At 26.4% G+C, this 24,977-nt stretch overlaps 4 protein-coding genes and 1 long non-coding RNA gene across 9 annotated transcripts; 3 read left to right on the top strand and 2 right to left on the bottom strand.

The window, feature by feature from the left end:
• Positions 1-444: 444 nt before the first annotated feature.
• On the top strand, positions 445-2,547 carry LOC123259881 (PRA1 family protein 3). Of its 2 annotated transcripts, XM_044720656.1 has the most exons (5): positions 445-878; positions 1,010-1,227; positions 1,679-1,792; positions 2,131-2,236; positions 2,365-2,547. In XM_044720656.1, exons 1-4 carry the CDS (start codon positions 679-681, stop codon positions 2,220-2,222), a joined length of 624 nt encoding a protein of 207 aa, XP_044576591.1. In that variant the 5' UTR covers positions 445-678; the 3' UTR covers positions 2,223-2,236; positions 2,365-2,547. The 2 variants fall into 2 exon arrangements, with proteins under 2 accessions (XP_044576591.1, XP_044576592.1); XM_044720657.1 differs by lacking the exon at positions 2,131-2,236 and having other exon boundaries at positions 447-878; positions 2,365-2,543.
• A 638-nt stretch (positions 2,548-3,185) lies between these two features.
• LOC123259879 (UBX domain-containing protein 7) lies at positions 3,186-7,639 on the bottom strand. Of its 2 annotated transcripts, none has more exons than XM_044720653.1 (8): positions 7,361-7,639; positions 7,012-7,257; positions 6,496-6,770; positions 4,181-4,505; positions 3,976-4,109; positions 3,668-3,881; positions 3,419-3,507; positions 3,186-3,351 (listed from the first exon to the last, which is right to left on the bottom strand). In XM_044720653.1, exons 1-8 carry the CDS (start codon positions 7,398-7,400, stop codon positions 3,193-3,195), a joined length of 1,482 nt encoding a protein of 493 aa, XP_044576588.1. In that variant the 5' UTR covers positions 7,401-7,639; the 3' UTR covers positions 3,186-3,192. The 2 variants fall into 2 exon arrangements, with proteins under 2 accessions (XP_044576588.1, XP_044576589.1); XM_044720654.1 differs by having other exon boundaries at positions 4,232-4,505.
• A 3,638-nt stretch (positions 7,640-11,277) lies between these two features.
• Positions 11,278-19,699, top strand: LOC123259874 (sorting nexin-8-like). 2 transcript variants are annotated; one of them, XM_044720649.1, is made up of 10 exons: positions 11,278-11,739; positions 12,386-12,513; positions 16,138-16,270; positions 16,361-16,554; positions 16,656-16,773; positions 17,967-18,426; positions 18,513-18,729; positions 18,818-19,006; positions 19,078-19,198; positions 19,606-19,699. In XM_044720649.1, the coding sequence occupies exons 1-9, from the start codon at positions 11,715-11,717 to the stop codon at positions 19,183-19,185; spliced, it is 1,572 nt and encodes a 523-aa protein (XP_044576584.1). In that variant the 5' UTR covers positions 11,278-11,714; the 3' UTR covers positions 19,186-19,198; positions 19,606-19,699. The 2 variants fall into 2 exon arrangements, with proteins under 2 accessions (XP_044576584.1, XP_044576583.1); XM_044720648.1 differs by lacking the exon at positions 19,606-19,699 and having other exon boundaries at positions 19,078-19,414.
• Positions 19,700-20,789: 1,090 nt separating this feature from the next.
• Positions 20,790-21,889, top strand: LOC123259876 (regulation of nuclear pre-mRNA domain-containing protein 1A-like). Its single transcript, XM_044720652.1, has 2 exons — positions 20,790-21,390; positions 21,484-21,889. The coding sequence occupies exons 1-2, from the start codon at positions 21,222-21,224 to the stop codon at positions 21,744-21,746; spliced, it is 432 nt and encodes a 143-aa protein (XP_044576587.1). The 5' UTR covers positions 20,790-21,221; the 3' UTR covers positions 21,747-21,889.
• Positions 21,890-22,560: 671 nt separating this feature from the next.
• On the bottom strand, positions 22,561-24,263 carry LOC123259877. Of its 2 annotated transcripts, none has more exons than XR_006508334.1 (3): positions 23,939-24,263; positions 23,768-23,859; positions 22,561-23,247 (listed from the first exon to the last, which is right to left on the bottom strand). It is a non-coding gene; the product is annotated as an uncharacterized LOC123259877 (long non-coding RNA). The 2 variants fall into 2 exon arrangements; XR_006508335.1 differs by having other exon boundaries at positions 22,561-23,223.
• Positions 24,264-24,977: the final 714 nt, after the last annotated feature.

Here is a 24,977-nt window from a genome sequence, read left to right as displayed (position 1 = left end):
TTAAATAATTACTGCGTTATTAATTATTTCAATTTAAGCGATTTGTTTTCATTATCAATTCCATTCAATTGAATAATTCGACCTACCGCCTGAACACAGTGGATATTAAGCAAAATGATTGCAGCGAAGTTTGCTGCAACTGGCTGCTCAATACGGTTGGTAAGTACGTAAGTACTGGAATTTATTTTAAACTCATTGTAATATTTAAATTAATAAAATAATAAAAAAAAAAAAGCATTTTTAATTTATCTAAAGGTACGTGGAATTTTCTGTGAGTGTAGTATGACAATTGACATCTAAACAATTGGATAAAAATTCATTTTTTGATTAAAAGTTCCAATTCTTAATTTGAATTCTTCCAAATGGTAAGTTTACCTGTCATGCTCGTAGCGGCTTGAATAAAATCGATTTTATTTTTATTTATATAAAAATATACAGAGCATGTATGTAGGTAGATCTTTACGTGTAATACGTGTTTAGTGTGAAGTTTAGTTTATATATTTAATCTGGAATGAAGTTGGTTGAATTCAGTAGAGATCACGTCAGAGTCTGAAAATATTTGATTACACATAAATTATATTAAATAACAGTCGAAATTATTTTTTCTAAATTCAAGTTAAGTACATAAATAGAAAAAGTTAACCAAAAGATAAAAAGTAATAAAAATAAGCAATAATAATGGATAAAACAAAATTAGGTAATACAGGCATGGAGTTACCACCATTACGCAGTCTTGATGATTTTTTATTAGAGTCAGCACGTTTTCAAATTCCAAATTTAAAAGATCTCGATAAATGGGGAAATAGAGTTGTCAATAATCTACTTTATTATCAGACAAATTATTTTTTTATGTCAGTTGTTATTTTCTTGATCGTTGGGTATGTATCTAAAAATAATAAACTTGTTTATCTTTACTCTACTTTATTTAATGACCGTATATTGATTAATTTTAAATGCTACATGGTAAGTAAATGGCTAAAAATAATTTTCTTGTTGATGTTTCTTTCAGGATTATCCACCCAGGTAAAATGTTACTGGGTATGGTGTCGATGACAGTTGTACTTGCGTTATTCGGATATGTTTCCAGTGAAGGAAGAGCTATTCATCATTTTAAAAAACAAAACCCACTAGCTGGTGTAATTATTGTTGCCACAGGTGGATGCTTTCTTGCGTACACTTTGGGATCACTTCTCGTGTTTCTTATTGGTATTTTATTACCTTTTTCTGGTGCGTAAATCAATAATGTTGTCTTCAATCTTAATTAATATCGCATTTATTGAAAATAACTTTGAATTGCCGATTATAATTAGTTTTATTTTTAATTTTTTGTTTATTTTTGTCTATTTATTAAAATTTTTATGTTATTAATATTTTTTAATTGTCAAAAGAGAACATGATCAATTTTTAATAGTCACAAGTAATTTTATTTTATAGCTTACCATTGTTTTATGAAAAAAAAATCTATGTTATAGACTTGTTATAATTAATATTTTTAAAAAGCCATGTTTTATTATTTATTTCATATTTGGCTTCAATATCTGTAAATATGTAATTTCATAATTCGAAAAAATCAAAGTTATTCTGACTGAATGTGAGTCAAAATTACTAACATGTATCTTACCTTAAAATTAAATAATTACAAAATGAATAATTTTTTATCATAAATTAAAATTTACAGCAACATTTGTGCACGCATCGTTAAGATTAAGAAGTATTAAGAACAAAGTCGTCAATAAAATCGAAGGAATTGGACTGAAGCGTACACCAATGGGATTGTTTCTCGAGCAACTTGGTATGGAACAAGTCCTCTTCGCATAAATAATTCAACAAAATAATACAAATCTTAAATAATTAATTATTGAACAAAAATACTATTGCTTTACATAAAATGTTTAACAATGTTTATCGAACAACGAAGTTCAATTAGAATGCAGGGATAAAAATCGACTCTTTAAAGTATTACTGTTGTTACATAGTCAAAAATTCATAATATTTTTCCACAACTATTTCATGAGAAATCAGTATTTATGCTTAACAATCTGCTTAGTAATTTTAAATTAATTAAAATTTATAGCATTCGTATTTTGATATTAAAATTATTATTTATCATGCTTGAATTAATTTTTTTAGATGAAACGTTAACGCAATGGTTAATAAAACTTGAGTCGTGTGGTTTTGATATTTACTCTGATGACGATAATCTCAATAAAAAAAATTCTTAATTATTAATCATTAGGTAATTATAAATATGATGAAATAAGTTTTATATTGTTATATTATACTGTTGCGTTGGCAAAATCATAGATAAACATGTCTAATTTTATTCATTATTTTTTTTTCTTGGGCGATCACTACACACTACAGACGATGTGGCCGGCATTACTTTAAAATCTCAAACGAACACGCGAAAACCTTCACAATAAAACTTATACATGTGCTTCAATTTTATACTGCATCGACGTTAAATTAATTGAGTTTAGATTTTAGTTTGCATTAAAATTGATCTGCATACATCACTATTTTTTCTATAATTATAATAATAATTCTAATAATAATAAATTTATAACATAGAAATATAAAATAAATATGGTAATATATTTAAATTATGTGTTTAAATTATGAGTAAATAATATATATGTTAAACATATTATTTTTAAATAGTTTATTTATAATTCTCAATTGAGATTATATATTTATTACATCAATTGTCTTCTGTATCAATGAATAAATTTTATTTTTATTGGTTTACAATTTTTAAGATTTAATATTTATTTTTATTATCTTATAATCATCTTATTACTGGATTACGTACATTTCATTTTTTATATCAATTGGATTTTTGTATAAAAAATTAAATCCAATACTAATGCCTTGATATTGATATTTTTCATAAATAAAAAAAGTAAAATAGTGAGATGTCATGAAGAAAAAAAAAAAAAAAAAAAAAAAAACCAGTAATTGTGTAGAAGACACGAATTTAATAATTTTAGTTAAAAACAAATGTCTAATAAATTTCCACTTTTAAGATAACCAATTGGCATTGATAATTTTTTTATCAGAAAATTTTTAAATATTAATCAAATTATTATAAAAGAAAAATTTAGAGTTTTAAAAGTTTCTTAATTAAATTTCATTAGTCTAAAATGGAGTAAAAAATGGCAGTGAATTTTCATTAACGAAACAAATCTTGTTTTAGACTTTAGTAATAAATATCGTGCTTGATGGGTACAGAATAGTATCACGCAATTGTGTTTCCGTTGGCAATGCACCTACATTTGTTTTTGGGAATGGAATCAAGTATGTATGATCTGTCCTTGAGTATCCCATATCCTCAATGCGTTTTATGAAGCACTAAAAAAATAAATGAATATTTCAAATTTCTATATAAGTTGATTTTTAATATTAATTATTATTTTACCTCAATAGTATCATTAGCACGCATTGAAATAGTCTCTGGTTCACCGTCAGGTAATCGTAGACATAATCGTAATGATAATTCTCCGTTAGCTGTAGAATAAATTTTTATTAAAAAAAAAAATAGTATGTAATTCCATCCCAGTCTATAAAATCCTCAATATCAAACTATTTAATCTAATTTTAGATTTTTATTCAAAAGGTTTTTGAAATAATATATCTATTATTCAGACAAAAATATTTTTATACTTACGAATTTCATTTTTACTTGAAGTAGAATGTGTACTGTTACTTGAAATTGACTTTGTGCTTTTATAGCTCGTTGAAGGTTTAATGTCGTAACTTGAAGTAGAAGCTTTATTATTAAAACTCAAAGTTGACAGATTATTATTGTAACTTGAAGTAGATGGTTTACTATCATTGTTTGACACAGTCGGCGTATTATTAGAAGTTTTAGCCACTGAGTCCTTTGCATGAAAAAAATTATTTATTATATATTAAAAAAAAATTGACCCGAGAAAATATTAATGAATACACTTATAAGTATTAGATTGTATTTACTTCTTTACTGGGTATCGCAGCTTCATCAGAAGGATCATCGCAATTATCAATCTCCATACGACTTCTTTTACCACGAATTGCCGAACTTCCAGTGCTCGTACTGACAGATGGCTCACCATTAAGAGTGTTGAAACCTATGAGCCGAGAAAAATAGTTATTTAATTATTGAAACTGCTTAATTACTTAATTGAAATAAGTTACAAACCAACTGTAGATGTTGGATCATTAGAGACACGTGATTTTTTAATTCTCCTACCGGAATCTTTCGAAATATTAAAGTGACCACCCCGTTTAGCCGATGAAGTCGGCTCGCAGTGTGAGGCCTCGACATCAGGAGAGTCTGAGCTGCAGTCAGGTGACGGCTGAGAGCTGAGAACATCGTTCAATCCAGTTAGAAGATGATCCATTGATATTGTACTATAGGAACGCATACATTCTCCAGTTCTTGGGTCGACCACTGCCAGGTAAGGGTATTCGAGTACGTTGTAAAAATCAATGTATCTTCGTCCGTCAACTGTATCTGACAGTACCTAGAAAATTTTAATTATTAAATAATAAATTAACTATCATTAACCCATTCATTTAATGTAAACTAGTAACCTACAGTCACAATGCGACTGGTGAGATTTGTGGATTATGAATGAGAAAAATTCTTGGTGATTTTTTGATATTTCTAATCACACTATACATAGTTTGGGTACTTAAAAAATAAATTTGAACAATAATAGTGCTATGACAGGATCAATTACAGATAATTTAATGAAAAATGAAAAAAATTAATGCAATCAACAAACTATTAAAAACTGATCCAAAAACTCAACATAAAAAATTTACTATCACTGAAAAATATATAAAACCGTGAAAGGTACGACAAAGGTATATCCGTTAGAACATTTTTCTTTGTCTCTTAATTGTCACTACTACTCTTAATTTGTCACTACTCAAAATGCAAAAATGTATATTCTAATTACCAGGGTAAGACAAGAGGTAGAGCAATAAGCATGCCAAAGGTCAATAAAAATATAGCTCTTAAAAACTCTAATTTAGTGGCAATAAAGAATTATAATAATTTACCAGACAATCTAAAAAACTTACACCTACCAAACAAAAAAATTAGGATAAAGATAAGAAATTGGTTAGCATCTCAAAGATAGATAAGACCTTGATCTCAATATCACTAGTTGCAATTTTTTTTTTTTTTTTTCTCTACTATTATAAGTTTAGATTAACTTTATATATTTATTACTCTTACTAGTAATGTACTTTATACTTGTAAGTATTGTGAGATGGACAGATGTCAAGTTATGTACAGTTGAAAATATTGATATTGTATAGAATAATGTACTACCAGGCCTATGCACAGATGCTTAAGCATCTCTATAGGTATATATGTATGTATATATTTATGTATTTATATATGTTATAACCTGGTAAATAAATAAAATAAAAAAAATAAAAAATTATATAAATTAATTTTGGACATACAACCACTTTCACAAGTACAAAACAAAATAAATAAATAAACAAATTTTGTTTATCGCCGAATTCGGATCTATTTAGAACTACATCAAAAATTTATCATAATAAATTATCTATTGCTGTAAAGCATGTGAAACATTTAAAATGCACAAATCTAGACTAAGACCTTACTAATGATACTAAATTTAATTTAAAAAATTCACCTTATCATATAAATATACCAAAGACAAAATTTTCCTTTTTCTCTTAATTATATACTAGCAACCTTGCAGTCACTATGTGACTGCCGTGACTTATGAACTATAAATAAATAAAATTTTGCTTTATTAAATAATGACTCTTGTTAAATTGCACTGTACTTTCTTAAATATTGATGTTTTCAAAAATATAAGCTCATCCTGATGTTACACTCATCAAGAGCTTTCATTTGAGTACCCACATGCATTTTGATATATTTTTCATATATACATATATATAATATAAATAAATATATGAAAATGATGTGGGTACTTAAATGAAAGGTCTTGATAAGTGTAACATAGGGATGAGCTTATATCTTTAAAAATATCGATGGTTCACGAGATACAAGGTCATTTATTAATTATAGACACTTTTAAAGATATAAGCTCATCCCGATATTACACTCATCGAGACCTTTCATTTAAGTACCCACATGGCAATTTTTATATATTTTATTTATATGGTATTTGTGAAATATATAAATATATAAAATATATGAAAAATTTATGTGGATACTCAAAAGAAAGGTCTTGATGAGTGTAACATCGGGATGAACTTATATCTTTAAAAATGTCAATAGTTCACGAGACACAAGGTCATTTCTTTATTATGTATCTAGAGATAGAGCATTTTCTAATGCAGCCTAAATATTTATCATCATAAATTGACTATTGATGAGAATGATATGAAACCATGAAAAGGCACAACTATAGGTCAAGGCTTTTCTAACAATACCAAATTTAACCATAGGCCAAAAAATTTTGCTTATTCTTTTAATAATATAGATATAATTATACAAACCTGCCACAAAACAAAATGATCTTTGATTATTTCTTTTATTTGTTTATCAGACCAAACATCTCGATTAAGCATTTGGCACGCAAATTCCTGTGGATTCTGTACATTAACTAATAGCCAACGATTTTTTGATTTGGCGTATTCTCGAGCTTCGACGAACGTCCCCAAAAATAAAATATCATAAGGTGGACGAAAAAGATCTTCCAGACGTTTTGTTTTACAGTGAGATGGTGCTTTTTCACCACTGGCTTGTCTTGTCATTTCTTCTTCTTGCCTACCTATTGGTTAAATAAACATTTATTAAATAGTACTAACGATTAAATAATTATAAATAAACTAATGATAAAGAAAATAGCAGGTAATAATTGACTTGTTGATATTATTAAAAACAATCAAACTGGGTATGTAATAGAAGATTTCTCTTAAAAAAAGAATTCTAATAATAAATATATGTTCATTTCAAGTATCTGCTCTGTTCAGTATCATAGTAGTGTAAGACCGATCTAAGATTTAAATTACGTATTTCAACGCTGAAATCTCTGAATCGATCAAAGACACTTTTGGAAGCCCGGGGAAGAGTATAAATAGGATCATTTGGCACCAAAATTTCTTGAGTGGGTGAAATAGGTGCTCGTATTTCTGGCTCATCTTCTGGAACAGTCCTCTGAGCTGCTACAGGTCCACCTTCGAACATCAGTGTAATTGCATGCTCGACATTGCCGTCAGCAATTGTAAGATACTGGATAGCAGTGTCTTCGGTCTCTCCTGAAATTGTTAAGCATTTTAATTTTTTTTTTAGATAAAATAGTTGAGAAATAAAATATCGTTGTCATGATGAGTGAGAGAATTTATTTTTTTAAACGCTTACCTGTGACTTCTATAAATTTTTCTATTAATTCACGGTCCATTGTTTGAGTTATATTGTTATTTCTGAGTTATCAATTGCGTTTTTTGCAATGAAATTGCGACAGTTATTTTATTGATGTAAAAGTGCATTGACTACGATGCTATGCTTTGAGGTACACCAAGGGAAACAAACAGCCTCAAACTCTAAACAGGACTCTACATACTTATAGACATATACATAATGTCAGAAATGTACATATGACACACAACACACAACCCACACATATTCGACGTTATATGTATAGAGAGAAAGAAAGAAAAAATATTTTTTACCTTTTTTTAATTAGTTAAAATACTCACTACTTGGAGCGCTACCTCAAAAGTTGTGACTATTTCATGTCGATAAATTATCATCAGTATTTTGCTTTTAACAGCGGTTTACACTTAAAAATTATTTGATTTTCTTTCACTGATTAAATTGAAATTAAAAAAATATTTTTAAAAAATTAAGTACATTTATAGTTTTTCAAATCTATATGTGAAATTTTTTATTTTTATCTGTATGTGAAACTTTTTATTTTTTTTGTAATAACTTCTTTAATAAGAAAAATTATAAAAATTGTGAAATTTCTCCTAATTACATTTTCATAATTTTATAATGATACTAAAACCAACGAACACTTAAAATTTTTTGATTTTTGTAGTTAATTAAATTAGAAATAAAAAAATATTTAAAAAAATGTGATACTGCTAATTTTTTTAATTTTTATAACAAATCAATGATTAAAAAAAATATTTTTAAAAAATTTGCACTTGTAATTTTTTTAAATCTCTAGATAAGAAATTTTATTATAATTTTTTCATAATAATTTAGTTACCAAAAAAAAAATTACACTTGTAGTTTTTCAAATCTTTTACATGTGACATTTTTCTTTATATTTTCTTCGTAATAACTTATTCAATAAGAAAAATCTTAAAAATTGTCAGATGTCTGCTAATTTTATTTTCATTTTATTATCATGGTTTACACTTTTTTCTCTTTCACCTTCTACTGAACAAACGGATGTATCTCTATCATACTGATGCAACAAGTTAAAACGCATTTTATGCATAAACAATTAAATGAGAACTTTCAAAAGAAGCGCTTCGCTCTTATATAGATAATTTAATTAAAATAAATTTTATTTTATAGATCAGCAAAACACGTTTGAAAATTAACCATCAACCGCTCTTAATTATAGATAGCCAAGCGTCACAAAAAAAAAATGTTGACTTTTTGGGAGATTTTATTTAACAAGAAGTCAGAAATTTATAATTGTCAACTTAAATTTAACAAAACATTAACAAAAAAGAATTTGTGCCACTTGGGTACCTAAAAAATGATGTAATTTTGCTACTTTTGATCGTATGGACACGCAAAATTCTACGTATCGATCAATCTCGAATTGAAGAAAGAGTCTCGTTGTCTGACTTCGACGTGAGTTATCAGAATGCGTAATTTAATTAATTTTAATTTGATATAATAAAGTAGTTATTTTTATAAATGACTACTTGTAAAAATAAACACTTTTAGTAACAAACTCTACCAATCAAAGGAAAAGTTTGATAACACAACAATTCATGTTTCTTGATACTCTTTATCTTAAAAACAAAGAATTAGTAGTTACGAAATGAAAGCTCATGAAGTGATAGATAAAGTTATTTATTGAGTATTTGCTACTTAAGTAATAATTGATTAACTTTCTCGAAAAATAAAAGGAAACTAAATAAGAATCGTTTCTACATTTTTAGATGAAAAATATTTTTAAACTAATGAAAACAAGTGTACGCTCAAAGATGTTCTTTCAAGAGTGGAATTGTCATCTTCATCATTTCTTATTCAAGATTTACCATGGAGTCTAGTGATGAATCAAGATTATAACAATATATATATCTTCATTACACTTTCATGTGAAGAAAATAATTCAAATAAGTAGACTTGCGTGAGTAGGTTTACGTGAAATTTAGCCTTACCTCACGGAACGCGAATCATGAACCTCTTAAGGATCGATACATCTTCTGGATATATAAGAAGCTATTGATATTTATAAATTTTCTCATCTATAAAAATCTATAAGGTGAAATTTAAGTCTATTTAATGATATGGTAGTTTATTAAATACGTTTTTTAATTTTATAGCTTAGTAAATTTAAATTGTTGCAACATAAGAATTTTTTTCTTTACTGATGTCAAACATTGTGGAATACCATAAAACTCGGGAAGTCCCGAAAGATTCAAGACAGTCTGCAGCTCCAGTCGATACTATTCAAATAAATAGAGAATACTTGAATAGTTTTTGGCTGAAAAAAGCGTGCAGTATCTTGTCGGACCCAGCCTTTGCTTACCAAAGCATCGGACCGGGTTCGAGCCCAGTGTACATTAATTTAATGAATATTTCCAATATTTAAGTGTATTATTTTGCTCAGCCCAAAAAATTAAAACGAGTTCAACGACAAAAAATTATAACCCCCTACCGTAATCGCTCATGACCTTATAGTTTATACTTTAAACAAATAAATAAAAAAAAAAAAGAATAGAAAAGTAAGATTATCAAAATAACTCATGAACAATTTAAATTCACCAAGTCTAGACCAGGACTAAGAAACACCAGGCTGTTAATTACATCAGCAAATACTTATGAGCTTCGTCTTCCATGGGCCTAGAAACAGAATTTCAAATCTAGTCAACGAACACTGCTCTTGCTATCAACCTCCTAGAGGATTCTCCGCAAACCCTCAACTCAAAAATAAAAAATATAATACTAAATAAATAATTAACACACTCATAACTACCGAATAACTACTAGTATCTATTGTCTCTTATTCATAACTTGCTGGCATACTTTTTAGTAGATTTCATAAAAATCTAACTATTGTAGCCGTTCTCATCCCGCAACTTCTGAAAAATTTTGCTATCTTCCGACCTAACTCGACGAGCTGAGTCAGAAAATACATATAGTTCAAAAGTTTATGTATGTATTTATATATATATATATATATATATATATATATATATATATATAATAATTTCAGTAGTCAGAATATCGGAAGATAAAGACGACTCATTTACAAAAAGTGAAAAATTTTTTTGAGTTGAGAATACCTTAGCATTTATCTTATTATGCAATTCGTTTTTATTTATTTTTTATATTTCAATACGAAATCTACTTCCATTTCGGATGCCGAATGGCCTTTTTACTTTTTCATTTGATACTCTTATAGTGCAATATCTATATCTATATGTACATTGATTTAGAGTTTCCATCAACAATATTATTATATTAAATTAACAATAATAAAAAATAATGTAAATAGCCGATTGGCGTTAGCGTATTAAATAAATAAATAAATAATTCATATTATTTATTAAAATTATTTCTACCGTATAAGATATTTTATAAAATACTAGCAGTTTGCCCCGGCTTAAAATTTCAAAATCGATCATAATATAATATAGCCTATGTCATCCGGGGATAGTGTATACACTTCACTATAGCTATAGCTTCCCAACAGTGAAAGAATTTTTCAAATCGGTTCAGTAGTTTCGGAGTCTATTCGATGCAAAAAAACAAATAAACAATCAAATATTTCCTCTTTATAATATTAGTATAGATTAATGAAATGTACCGACTTAAACTTTTGAATTTGATTTACTAGAGGTCGCGATATGGCGCGTTTTATGAACGATTTGAATTACCTCGACACATATGCAGATACATATTATCAAATCCGCGTGGTATAATGGACAAAACACGGTATCAAAAGAGATAGCTCGAACATACACTTATAAATTGCACCGAGAACGAATGATGAGTGTGAAAGAGTGTATGGAGTATGGACATGAGTAGAGAGGAGGAAATGTGAGGAAAGGGATCCACATCGTGTGAGAACTGGTTTTGAACTGTCTCTGTATTAAAACTCCTCTCTCTCTATATGTACATATATCTGTGTCGTGGCCGCGGATACCGCTGGTTTTGTGGTGGCTGTCAGAGTCACGACTACGAACATATTTTCTCTACCAGGCACAAGCAGTTACACGCCACATGGCAATGGCGTACGACGTGTCACTATCAACCGTGTTGTTGAACGTCCGTTCATCGTTCTCCGAAAAAAAATCACCTTCGATCCTCATCATTTTATCCGTCATCAAACACTGTGTCACCGACAATCGTAACTTGCAGTTTTAAACTATTCCCGCTCAGCGACATCCTTACAAATGTCACCGCAGATTTGAAATATTTTTTTCAATTGGTATTTTTTTATTTAATTAGAAAAATTTTATACCAGGGTACGTAGACAATATAACCGGTTGTGAGAATATTTTTAACTATCTGCAATATGGCGTCAACCGATTTGTCGTCTGGTAAATAAAAATAGTTACTTATTTAAACCTTTTCCATAATTTTGATTATTCGAAAAAAGTTTTATTACTTTTTCCAATTTTATATAACTTTTTTTTGATAATTATCAACCACCGAAACATGATACTGAAAATAGCAAACAATAATTTTAAAACAAAGTAATAAATTTGAAATATTATTATTTAATTATTTTTAAATTAATATGCAATGTGTTTGTGAAAGTACTAAAACTCTAGTTTCAGTTACTTTTAATATCGCAAATTAAATAAAAATTTTTTTGTTAAAAAATTTTTTAATTGTTGATTTCAATGAAAGTGTTAATGAAATAACATACTTGTGTAACTGTAAGCTCAAATAACATATTTAGTTATCCATAGTAATAAATAATTATTTAAAAACTACAGTTATTTTTAGATAGTCATGCAATTTACGATTTTATGGAGAGTTCGATGCCCAGCATATTAAAATTACCTATTACAATATTTTAAGTGCCAGATATTTTAATAGATTTTTCAAAAGGACTGTATTTAACTCGTAACAAAAAAAAATAATTAAACAAAAAGTGTAATGTTTCCATTTGGTTACATACACATATATTAACTCAAACAATCTACTAGAAGGTAATGTTTTTATAAAATTCGTTCCCAGGCTCAATCCCACCTTTCTACCGTGAAATTTATGAGAAGATATGTTCACCTACCAGTGGAAATGTCGAACGCGAAGTCTTCAAATCATTGCTTGTTAAATCACAATTAAGCAGTCCTATTTTGAGCCAGGTATGTAATTTTTTGTTATCTTCCCAATCGTAATCAATTATTATTTACCTTCCTTATTGCACAACTTTTAATCGTGAACGAGAAAACGATAATATTATTTCATAACATGTTTTTCTTCTTACTAGTCTTGTTAATATTTAAACATTACAAGCACTATTTTAAACATAATGACAATAAAAAGTAACTCACTTTTTTTTCGTTGTAAATTGTTATCATTCAAATAAAATTGATCATAAGATCTCTCTTGAGAATTAACTATCAGACGAATTACTGTTATGTATACGGTATGACGGTATTATCAGCTTAACTACACGCCTGTTTAATGATACATCAATCCTTGACGCCTACTGTTTTTCTTTTTTTAAATAATATAAATTTATTTATTTATTTTTACACTTACTGTTGTTAATAATTAAACATTCATTTTCATTTATGATTACTATTATGAAACATACAATTAGTGTAATTAATTAAGCATAAAATAAATTAATACTTTCTTTTGAATTGTTATTAAAATCATTGTTTATTAATTTTGTAATATTGATGTTATAAAACAAAATTTGAGTGTTAAAATATTGAAAATATTATGGAAAAAAATGATTTGTGTGCGAGAAAAATAAAAAATTTATTGGACTAAATAAAAACATTTATGATTCATAAAATTATTTTTAGTGAAAATTTTAATTTATTAGAAATTTTTTTATTACAGTAAACGAATTTCTGAAATAAAAATAATTGATTGTCGGTAATAATAATTCAAGTAAATTTAATGGTTTAATTGTGATTTATTAAAAATTTTATCAACGAAAAAATTTGTTCTATTGTTAAAAATATCAAAATAATAAAAATATTAAATTATAAAATTAAAGGAAGTTGTTAAAACTTTGACAGTTGTAATAAGTTGCAGTTTTATAACGGAAACTAGAAGTTTATGAAATTACATAAAAAATTTTATTGTTTATAATTGTCAGAATATATACCTACAAGAATAATAAGAATAAGTGACCGTTTATTCTTAAATATTTTAATTTGTAAATTACAAAGTAAATGTAGTATACACAAATACAAAAAAATAAAAGATATTGAATATTAATAAGAAGATAAAACGGATGTAATGGCACATGGATATTTTTCCTTAATGATCTCAGCGTATAAATAATTTAATAATAAAAAAAATTTTTTATACAGAGTGACTTCCTTTTAACGAGAGATATAATCATCTACAAAGTTACGAATTAATAATTTATCTGGAAGTTACAATATTTTAAATCAATTAAAATTAAATTAGTTAATAAATAATTATAAAAAAAATACGTAAAGCTAACGTGGAATTTTTTCCCCCTTTAACTTTTGACGATTGAAGTTTAATGACACTCGATTAGCTTGATGTAGACTATATTGTTAGCAACCGTGGTGATATGTCATGCATCAATGAAATCTTTTCTATTCATATAGACATAAATGTATGGATAAATAAAATGATATGTAAGTTAAAAATAAAATTTATATAAGAAATTAATTATTATTTTTATAGTTTAATCTGCAATTATAAGTTTAGATAAGATTAACCCAGACTTATTACTAATAGTACATACTTTTGCAGTTCAATAAATATTGATAAATCTAGAAATAAAAATAATATTATAAACTGAAACTCTTTTTCTGTTTGTTTATCAGAATTTAATTATAATGAAATATAATGATATAAATAAATGTAAATAGTAATAATTAAATAAAAATTACCTTGAAGTATTTTGTTCCTGTTGTATTATATATGGACGATCAACTAACTAACATATTTATATCATAATATATATATATATATTGTATCTCATCCACGTTGTACTTGCATCGCGATATCTCCGGATGTTCTCTGTGTACGTATGTATCGTGATAGTACAATCATAATGACCATTCACCCAAGTTGTACACAAACGGCTAATGTATTATAATAATAATAATAATTTTTGTTACTATTCTTATTTATTTCTTCTAATATACGTCATTATCTAATGTAAAATTGTTTTCAGCTTGTACTTTTTTACTTTAATTAGTTGTTATGTGAAATATTAAATTTAGATGCGAGTATTTTAGATTTGCACTGTCCGATTTTTATAAATTTTATTTTCAAATAATATGTTAATTCAAGGATCTGATAACTTATAATTGAACTTATTTAGCTTATTGATTTAAATTAATTATTTGTTTGTTAGACATCAAATAAGTATGAGAAAAAATGAAAAGAGATTAAATTTTATAACTAAAAATCTTAACTTATTGATAAAAATTTAATAATGTAAATTTCATAGATTAATCTGGTAGGAATACCATAATATTAAACTGAATGGCTAAAAAATATACTGAGAGAAAAAATTTCTTAACAAAAAAATGGGCATTATTGTGACAAGAAATTAATTTGTTGAAAATTTTCAGCAATTTCATTTCTTAGCTGAAGAAATCAAAATTTTTCTCACAGTAACTTTCTTGTTGAAAAAAAGTTTTCTAGAGTTGGAAAAAAATAATTTTAGATAAACAACTTGCAAATTTTCATTCAAAATTATTTTTTCCCAAATCTATAAAATTTATTTTCAACAAGAAAGTTACTGAAAAAAAATTTGATTTCTTCAGCTAATAAATAAAATTTTTAAGAAAGTAATTTCTTATTACAATATTTTTTTCAAAAAAAATTTTTTCTTTCAGTGTATTCTTTAAAAATTTATATTTCCTTCTTCAAGATTATCATTTTAATCAAGATAATTAATCGAAATATTGATAATTTCTTAAATTAAAATATTAAATACAATTTTAAGACTTGGCGTGATAAGAAAAATTTTAAGAAAAAATTGTACTAAATTTCAAGTATAATCTTTCATAAGAATTATACGCTTTAAATTAATTAATTAATTTATGATTATAAAATGAGTAAAAAAATTCACTTAAAAAATTCACTATGAAATCATACTAAGAAGTATTACTAAAGTTTATAATTTGTCTATTTTTTAATTTACACATCATAAAAATTTTACGTAGGTTAAACAACACGTATTTTAAATGAAAAACATAATTTAAATTAAAAAAATCAATAAACTATAAACAGAGTTTGTATGTAAATATTCACACAAAAATTTCTAATTTGTAATTTTAATTAAATACATATTTATAAAATTTTTCAATTTGACATTCAGCTACATGAAATCAATCAATTGTGAAGTGAATTTATTCGGTTTTAACTACAGAATTCTGTAGTTTAATAAATGTGATAGAAATTATCAGTACTTCAACGTTCCAATTATTGACATGTGGTACAATTTATACTTTGCTAACTGTTTTCACAGATGTGTCTAAATTTTTATTTTTTTTGTCCAATCGATTATAATAAAAATCATAGATTAATTTATCCGAGGCTTATAAAAAACAAAAGGTACATAAATATAAGTAGAAAGATTCATGACTTAAATCAATCTTAAAAAGTAAAATCAAAAATGTAAAGTGTCAATAGTCTGAATTTATTTTTATAAAAAATAAAAAAAAATTATTATAAATATTAAAAAAACACAAAAAAAAAAAATAATTTCCGTTAAAAAGTGTACTGGATTCAACATTAAATAGTAATTATTGTTACAGATATGGGACCTCGTGGACAGTAGAACAGGATTTTTGAGCCGCAGTGGACTTTATAAAGGACTAGCACTTGTAGCATTTGCTCAACAGGGTAAACAACCAAGTGATAAATTATTAGAAAATGTTGAATCTCAAGGTAAGATTTTTTTTACTTAAACAAATTCATTCAACGAATACTCTTTAATATTCTTTAATAAGTAATATTTACAAATATTTTTAAATGCAGAACTTCCAGTTCCTGTGCTCGGCGATCTTTCAGAAGTAACTCTATTAGCGCAAAGATTGTACAAAGGAAACAACCCAGCGAAGTTGAATCTTACGTACTCAGATATTTGTAAATTAGATACGATAGAAGTTAATTTAGTTCCGGAGCGCAAAGGAATTTTTTTAAAACACGTAGAGTATCAAGTAACAAGTAAGGTATGTTTTAAAATTTTTATTACATTAATATTTATCTAATAAATATTTTAGAATTTCAAGTAGTTTTCCGTTTAATTTTAAACTTTATTTTATTATTTTAGGCTTTTAATTCAATTGTACACAGGAGGTATAATGACTTCGTTTCTCTTCATGATCTCCTCCTTGCACGATTTCCGTATCGGTTAATACCAAAACTGCCGCCTAAAAAAATTGTCGGAGGTAATTATTTACAATAAATATATCAATATTTTATGGGTTTAGAATATCTTTAACAGAACTTACTTAATTAATGATTTAATTACAATTTATATCAAGATATACTTAAAGATTAAATCCGAGATGAAATGTTAGTAAGTTAATCAAAATAAATGTTTTTAATTAATATTACTAAACAAGACTTGTAAATATATAAACTAAACACAATATTGTCTGTTCGAAAGTTACTTTATAGGTCAACGATGCTATTCCATTGCAAACAGTAAACTTCCGGTTAAATTTGATGATAACTTTTTAAGAATGCGCAGCCGAATACTTTTATCTTTTTAATTACAAGTTAACAGGCATTACAATTTTTATTTCGAGAATACATGTGGATCTGGGTTTTTAGGATTGATATCTATAGAAAAGAATTAGTTTTGATAATAAAAGACTAAGTCTTGACTGAGAAGTTATAGTTTAATGAAAGTTGATTGTGGTTTAAAATTAATTTTCTTAGATAATATTTTTATAGAAAACTTGGTTTAATCTTGGTTACAGATTACTTTTTTAAAACTTTTTACTAATTTATTTAAATTGGGTTCCATGAAAATACTACGCAATACAAGGTGTTATTTTTTTAGTGTTAATTCATAATCAAATAACGCGGAAAATGTTTCTCTAATGCCTTAGAATATTTTTAAGATCTTTAATTTTTCAAAAGATTTTATAATTGTATAATTATGAATTTTTTAAATTTATCCATTGACATTTTTTAAAATAAAGTAGAATCCTATTACATTGAGAGAAAAAATTTCTTTTGAAAAAATGGGCATTGTTGTGACAAGAAATTAATTTGTTGAAAATTTTTAACAATTTTATTCTTTAGCTGAAGAAATCAAAATTTTTATCACAGTAACTTTCTTGTCGAAAAAAAGTTTTTTTAATTTGGAAAAAAAAAATCAATTTTAGATAGACAACTTGCGAATGTTCATATAATACAAATTTGTTTTTTCTCTGAAAAAATCTGGAAAAATTTTTTTCAAGAAAAAAGTTACTGTGAGAAAAATTTTGATTTCTTCAGCTAAGAAATAAAATTATTGAAAATTTTCAACAAATTAATTTTTTTTTACAACATTGCTCATTACTTCCAAAATAAATTTTTTCTTTCAGTCTAAAAAAATATGAACAGACTAATAAATTCTCTTCTTTTACAGCGGATTCTCAATTCTTAGAAGAACGAAGAAGATCACTCTTACGTTTTCTCATCCTAATAGCACGTCATCCAGTCGTCAGAACAGACCCGATAGTACAATTTTTTTTTACCTACACCGGCGAAGAGACGCAATACAAAATACGTGATGTCTTTCGTCGCGTACCCGACGAGTTTGCAACGTCAGAGCTGTCGTCACGAGCGAAAGAACTGGTACCCCCGGAAACTCTAACGGAATTCGCTAACAGCCGGGATCAAATACGAATGATACTATGCGGAATATCGAGATTAAAAAATATCGCGGATTGTTTGGCGATAAGGTCGCACTCTTACGCAGCGGATATGGCTGAATTGGGAGCACAACTGAGCAATTTAGCTGCTGAACCCCATGGGAACAGTGGATGGGCCAGTGGTGGTTCAACTATTTGGCAGAATATGAAAAAAGGATTTCATGTAATTGCCAAGTAAGTTTTTTTTTTAATTGATTAATATGAAAATTTATCTGACTAATGAATTGATCAATAATTTATATTAAATTCCTATTTAATAGGGAATTTCATTTATTATCAGCACGTGCATTGCAACAAGCGGTGCGTGAAGAAACGACGGTATGCGAGAGATTGAATTTATTATTAGACGTTTTAGTTGCGCATCGAACACTTTGTGAAAGACATGAACGAGGAGTTAGTGCTGATCATCAACGCGCGTTGTCAACAATGTTAGCATTAAAAAAACGACAAATGCAAGGTGTAATACGCGGTACCGATGTTAGTAATTAATATCTACTTTATATGTTTATATTTTTTTTAATAATCAAACTTTACAGTAAAAATAAATTATTGTTTTTTTCCACAGGCTGATACTGTGGAATATTTAGAAAATAAAATGGTAGCACAAGAATCAGTAATAGCTAATGTTGAATTAAGAAATTCATTTTCGTTGCACTGTTTGCATATGGAGACGCAACTTGTTCACGCACATCTCGAAATTCTTGCTACTGTATTACAAAGCCTGGTTAAAGTTCAAATTCGTGGACACTCAGAGGTAAATTCTATTAATAATTTATTTTTAATAAATCTATAAATAATATCTAATTATTGTTTTTTTTCTAACAGTTAGCTGAAGTGTGGAAATTAATAGAACCAACGATAATGAAATGTCTGCCGGAAAAAACGGCCATTGACATAAACGGAACTACAGACAATGAAGGACCACTTGTATGATTTTCAATACATGTTAATTGTTATTAATTTTTTTAATTATAATTATAAATTTTCTGTATTAGAAATGTACATTTACCTGATATTATTAACTATTTAGTTTATTTAAGTAAGCAGTTATAAGCTAAGGTTTGTGCAATAGAGTATAAAAAAATTATTTTTCAAAATTTAATCATGGTTGATTGTACTTAAAGCTTTACTTTGTATACAAAAATCGTATAAAGTAGTTTTGTACTTTGGATAGAAATATTAATATATATACATCGAATTTTTTTTAAATTGTAGATATTTGTGTATTCATAATAAATTTAAGTAACTATTTTTTAAATTACTTTTTTTTTTGTATGTAATGGAATCCTTGAACGTGATTTTAACCCACTTCAAAATGTCGGATTTAAATGAAACTTCGCACCATTATCAGGAAACGACGACAATCTAATGATTTCATAATAAGTTTGACTCATTGATTAGGATCTTTGGGATTTGCGATTTTTAAATTTATCAGGGAGGGAGCCTGGGATACGGTTATCACATCCAAAGAAGGCAACAGGCGCGCAAATTACCCATTGTTGTCATAAGGAGGTATGACTATAGTTACAAACTTGATAAATTATAGTTCAAAAAACTAAAAAAACGCTCTTTGACAAAAAACTAAACTAAAAAAGATAAAAAATAATTTTCAATAAGTTTAAAATAAAAAAAGTTATTAACAAAAAAATAAACACTCTAATTTTGTTTTAAACTTATAAGAATTATTTTCTACTTTTTAAATTGGTTTTTTATTAGAGCGAATTTTTGGGTTTTTTGAATTATTATTTATTAATAGTCTTAATAATTGACAATTGATAGAATTGTAATACCAATATCGTATAATTATTCACTTTTAAATCATTACTTCTAACAAATATTATTACATTCATAATTCATAAAAAATATTTAATATAATACAATCTTTCAAATTTAGACTCAATATTTTTGTTTAACATATTCAAAATCTGTTTATATTAATAGACAATAATATAAACGCTCAAAGTGCCAGTAATGTTTAATAATTATCTAAAACCGTCGTACTGCGCACATTCCATAGTAGCCTTGGGTCAAAGTTTCCAAAAAGGTATAACATTCAAATATCTGTGTGTGTTATCATACATTTTAACAACACATATATGTCTACATTAATATATGAATGGTTTATTATCATATTTAAACATAACTATACATTGATTTAAAATAAAATAATTTTTTTTTCTTGAATATTTGAAGTTATTAAATTTGACCTTCAAATTAATTATAACTCATGCACTAAATAAAAGTCAATGTTATAGCAGCATTTTAAAATTTGTTCCATTTTAATCCGATAACAATGACAATTTTAATTACCAATAATCTATCTGAAATCAATTTCTCTTTTAATCAATATTTAAGTACTTGTATACCAAAAATATTTGTTTTTAAATTTATCATATCTGTCGTGTCTAGAGTATACCTGATGACAACGCAGTTAATACATAATTAAAAAAATATTAATTAACAAATAAATAAAAAAATAAATTTAAAAACAAGAAAATTATTTTTCTATCTCAAAAATTTTTTTCTAAAATCTTCTGGTTGGCTTCCGATTGGTTGCCGTTTACCTCATGGTTAATTTCTAAAACTTGCAAAAAATAATACCTAGTATACAATAGTTTGGAAAGCAAAAGGGATCCATAGTCAGGTACTTGGAAGGAAGTAAAGTTAATATATTTGGCAGTGACCCTGTAGATGGACACTTAATAGTAATAGTAAAAGTAAAGTAGTAATTACAGTAGGGATAATTTGAGTACAGTATATGATTATTTTCTTTGGAAAAATCTAAGCACTCAAGCTTTTTCACAGTTTGCGTCGACACGTCGGAGAGTAGGTTGCTTAAGTTACTGTTTGTAATCCATAGCAGTGACTGTAATACTGTATCGTTTTGTAATAATACAGTAGTAAATGTTTGATTATTTTTGATTTTATTTTTTAACGATTTGGTTTTACATCAATAATACGTAAACAAGATGAAGTTATTTTGCCACTTTAGTGAAGATAAGTTACGAGAAAAATTGGTCAGTTTGGTCCAAATGCGTGCCTCGACGGCGTCTGTTGAAGAGTTGTACAAGTTCATCGTACATCATAAACAAAAAACCAAGCTAATCATTGATACTTGGGCGAGTGAATTATACAAAGGTAATTATTTTTTTTTATGTAGCCATAAAAATCATGCATTTAAAAATTACTTATCTAAGCATGTGATTTTTTTATTTTTTTTATTTTTGGTAGCAAAACCATACCACAAATTGTACTTCATGGTGTTGGCAAATAAAATAATTCAAGAAGCAGAAAAGAGCGCACCGGAACTGGTACTTGCGTACAAAAAATGTCTTCTGATGGTATTTTTCCATTTGAAAAACTCACGAGAAGATGACTACTTGAGAAACGGCATAACTGTGATATTAAAAAATTGGTCGGAGTTGGGAATTTGTAGCGATTTGGTAGAAGCGGCCAAAGTTGTTTTTAATGATCTACATATCAGTGGACATTAAACCTTTTTTTAAACGTGATTTTACAATTATATAATTTTATAAATATTCAATCGACAACTTTATCCAATTCCGAAAGATTATTTTGTGATAATTATCGTTTTAAAAATCAAATAACCATTCTGTAATGTATGTTTTTTTTTTAACTGCTCGATATTATTAAATTAATTTTTTATGTGATGAAAGAATAAAACAAAAAAAAAATAAATTTTGATTTGTAATTAAAAATAGTTTTAGATATTTTCTATAAAATTTATAAATTGTATTTATTGAATGACAGTATATTGACGAAATCAAATTGAATTGTAAAATAATCATACTAAATTGTTTTTTTTTTTTAATCTATCAATTTTCCTATTTATTTGAAATAAGTTTTAGTAAAAATAATAAAAATTACTTTCAGAATATATGTAAGCTCATTTTTTGATCTTACATTTTTAAACAAAAATTATTTGATATAATTTTGGTAATTTGAAACAAACATTTTTTATCGAAAGCATTCATACTTATATTAACAATTCTCTTAAACTAAAACATTCTCAGATAAGAGTATTATCGTTAAGAAAATTTGATTGAACAACTCTTCGTGAAGCTAAATAATTCAAATAAATATATACAAGATATTATGTTTACTTTTTTAAATGAATTTTCAGTTCTTAGTTATAAGCTGAATAAATAAAATGTCAGCTAAAAAAACAATGTTATTCATCAACAACATAAGTTTAGTTAATAATTAAAAGATATGACTAAACAATTATGATCCATCAATGATACTATCGTTAGAATTCAAGTAATTTATATTTTTCTAGAAGCCTTCTATAACCCAAGTGGCATAAATTTTGTTTCGTGAATGTTTTGTTGAATTTAAGTTGACGATTATTAATTTTTTAAGTTCTTGTTGAGTGAAATCTACAAAAAAGTTAACATTTTTTTTTTGTGACGCTTGGGAAGTTTCTACAAGTTCATTAATTACAGTATGATCGTGATTACCATTTATTCTTTTTGGTTTAATTTAATACCGTACAGAATTGCAATTAAGTGTTCACGGCAACAAATTTTTGGCTTCGCGAATTTTGGCCACTTCCGTTGTACTTACAGTTCTGGCAGACCTCCGTGCTGATTGTTTAGATGTAAACGCATTATCAAAAAATTGATATAAATGATAAATTGAAACATAGTCAGTAGTTGGTTATAATCAATGAAACGGACTGTAGTTAAAGTACTTCATACTGGAGTTTTGCATCAACTGCTTATGATTGAATGTAATTGTCATCACAAAGTAAAGGAAGGAATCCTTCAATTTGGAGTGACTTTATCATAAATTTATAGTACTGTCTCATACTTACATTGTAAGTAAATCCTGTTCTAGGAAAACTGTCAGCTGCTCCATTCTACTTGCCGTTAATAATATCACAAATTTGGGATTGAATTATCACGAATGATATTATTCCTTGAACAATATTCATGACGTTGGCAAAAACTATAATGATGAAATAAAAAATAGCTAAAGAATTTATTTTTATAATAATTAGCTGTAAACGAAAAAATTGTAAACGATAGTACATTTATAATTAAACTATATTGAATTAGACCATAATCTTCGAAATAACTTAGTTTTGGATAATACTAAATCGTATAAAACAAATGGACTTGGTCAGTTAAGTTTTTCGGCAGTTATCGTGACCACGCCAGTTTCCATACATACATCAAACACCCGGACGTCCACGGAATAATTTTTTTAAACATTTTTTTTATTTATTTGTAAATTTATAAATTTCTTAAGCAAAATGTCTTTTAAAAATGTCATGTGTTGAAACTAGTGTTTTTCCATGACATTTATGTGTAAATATTATTTTACAAGTGCGATAATAAATAAGTAGGGACAATTTTAGTCAAAAAATTCACTTGATTTTTGTAAAACGAGTGTAGAGCACTATCTCATCCGCTTTACTTATGAAGCGTGCAATAAATAAAAATAATAATTAAATGATTTGAAATAAATAAATGAATAAAAATCTACCAACCTTTCTTCCATGCTTCAATTTTTTATAACTAAGTCTTGAATTAAACAATTTCGCATTCATTAATTTCCCATTAGGTCTCATCAAACAACAAGCTGAAATATTTATTGTAAATGATAATTTAGATGACAATTACTTTAATTATAAATTACTATTTGTATCTATAATACTTACTAAAAGATCTGGGTTCGATTCTTGGTCCGGGCTGTCTGAATTATTTTTTCGGTTACCAATAAAATCCTACCGAGTGGTCCTCCCTTTCGCTTTATCCTTTCTGAAACTTTATTAATTGCTGATGTGTATTAAATAAAATTATGATAATAAAAAAAGATTAAATTATATTGAAGGTTAAATATGTGAAACTTGTAAGCTATTCATTGCTTTCTCCACCCCCCCCCCTTACCCTGAGGAACAGACTTTGACAGAAGGTCAAATCGTAATTTTTAATGCTTAATTTTTTTCAGTTTCACCACTAGAGTGAGTTTTGATAAAAAATATTTTCGCATGCACACTCTTATAGAAGATGATACTAAAAATTTGATATTAAAGAATAAGTTGTTTCTTGTTTTGGGTTTTTTCTTAGTTAGTTAATTTTTATCTTTTACAACATAAATAAATGTTAATAATTAATAACTTGCTTGAGAAGTATTTAAAAAATATTATTGGTAACAAGCTAATAAGTCACAAATTTATATGATACTGAATTTGAGAGATAACCAATGATTTTTATAAAATAAATTATAGCAAGAAAAGTTTACTAAAAAAATTCCATCTAGTAGCTCTTCTGAAAAATTCCAAATATAATTTTTTAAAAATAATTTTCTTGACCTAATTTATTATTCAAGAAAAATCAAAAAATTGTCAAGTATCTGCTAATTTCAGTATCATAAATTTTTTATTTTTTATGTCCTTATTAACGTTTAAGTTAATAGTTTCTTATTAATTTTAGCATTTAAAATAACACTGAAGTTGACAGATATTAGAAATTTTTTTATCATTTTATCGCAATGAAATTATTATGAAAAAAAAAATGAATAAAAAATTCCATATGTGATAATTAAAAAAAATTATTAGTGGAAATTTTTAAAAGAATTTTTTTAATTGTAATTAATTTGACGATGATGATGATGATGATGATGATGATAGGTGCACAGAAGAATGATGTTGCATGCCTTAAGCGCAAACACGTGGAGACTATGCTTTAAAAAACTAA

Source organism: Cotesia glomerata, linkage group LG2 (genome assembly GCF_020080835.1).
Source record: "Cotesia glomerata isolate CgM1 linkage group LG2, MPM_Cglom_v2.3, whole genome shotgun sequence".
Lineage (NCBI taxonomy): Eukaryota > Metazoa > Arthropoda > Insecta > Hymenoptera > Braconidae > Cotesia > Cotesia glomerata.
Note: the sequence above shows the minus strand (reverse complement) of the source record. Positions and strands in the feature narration are given on the sequence as shown.

Excerpts from the sequence above, each read along its gene's own strand:
- LOC123259879 (XM_044720653.1), bottom strand. The coding sequence starts at position 7,400 with ATGGACCGTGAATTAATAGAAAAATTTATAGAAGTCACAG. Across the intron at positions 7,258-7,360 it reads AAAATTTATAGAAGTCACAG|GAGAGACCGAAGACACTGCT; the intron begins GTAAGCGTTTAA and ends TAACAATTTCAG. Across the intron at positions 3,508-3,667 it reads TTCAAGTAAAAATGAAATTC|CTAACGGAGAATTATCATTA; the intron begins GTAAGTATAAAA and ends TTTATTCTACAG.
- LOC123259874 (XM_044720649.1), top strand. The coding sequence starts at position 11,715 with ATGGCGTCAACCGATTTGTCGTCTG. Across the intron at positions 18,730-18,817 it reads GTGTAATACGCGGTACCGAT|GCTGATACTGTGGAATATTT; the intron begins GTTAGTAATTAA and ends TTTTTTCCACAG. Across the intron at positions 19,007-19,077 it reads AAATTCGTGGACACTCAGAG|TTAGCTGAAGTGTGGAAATT; the intron begins GTAAATTCTATT and ends TTTTTCTAACAG.
- LOC123259876 (XM_044720652.1), top strand. The coding sequence starts at position 21,222 with ATGAAGTTATTTTGCCACTTTAGTGAAGATAAGTTACGAGAAAAATTG. Across the intron at positions 21,391-21,483 it reads GGCGAGTGAATTATACAAAG|CAAAACCATACCACAAATTG; the intron begins GTAATTATTTTT and ends TATTTTTGGTAG.
- LOC123259881 (XM_044720656.1), top strand. The coding sequence starts at position 679 with ATGGATAAAACAAAATTAGGTAATACAGGCATGGAGTTACCACCATTA. Across the intron at positions 1,228-1,678 it reads TATTTTATTACCTTTTTCTG|CAACATTTGTGCACGCATCG; the intron begins GTGCGTAAATCA and ends TAAAATTTACAG. Across the intron at positions 1,793-2,130 it reads ATTGTTTCTCGAGCAACTTG|ATGAAACGTTAACGCAATGG; the intron begins GTATGGAACAAG and ends TAATTTTTTTAG.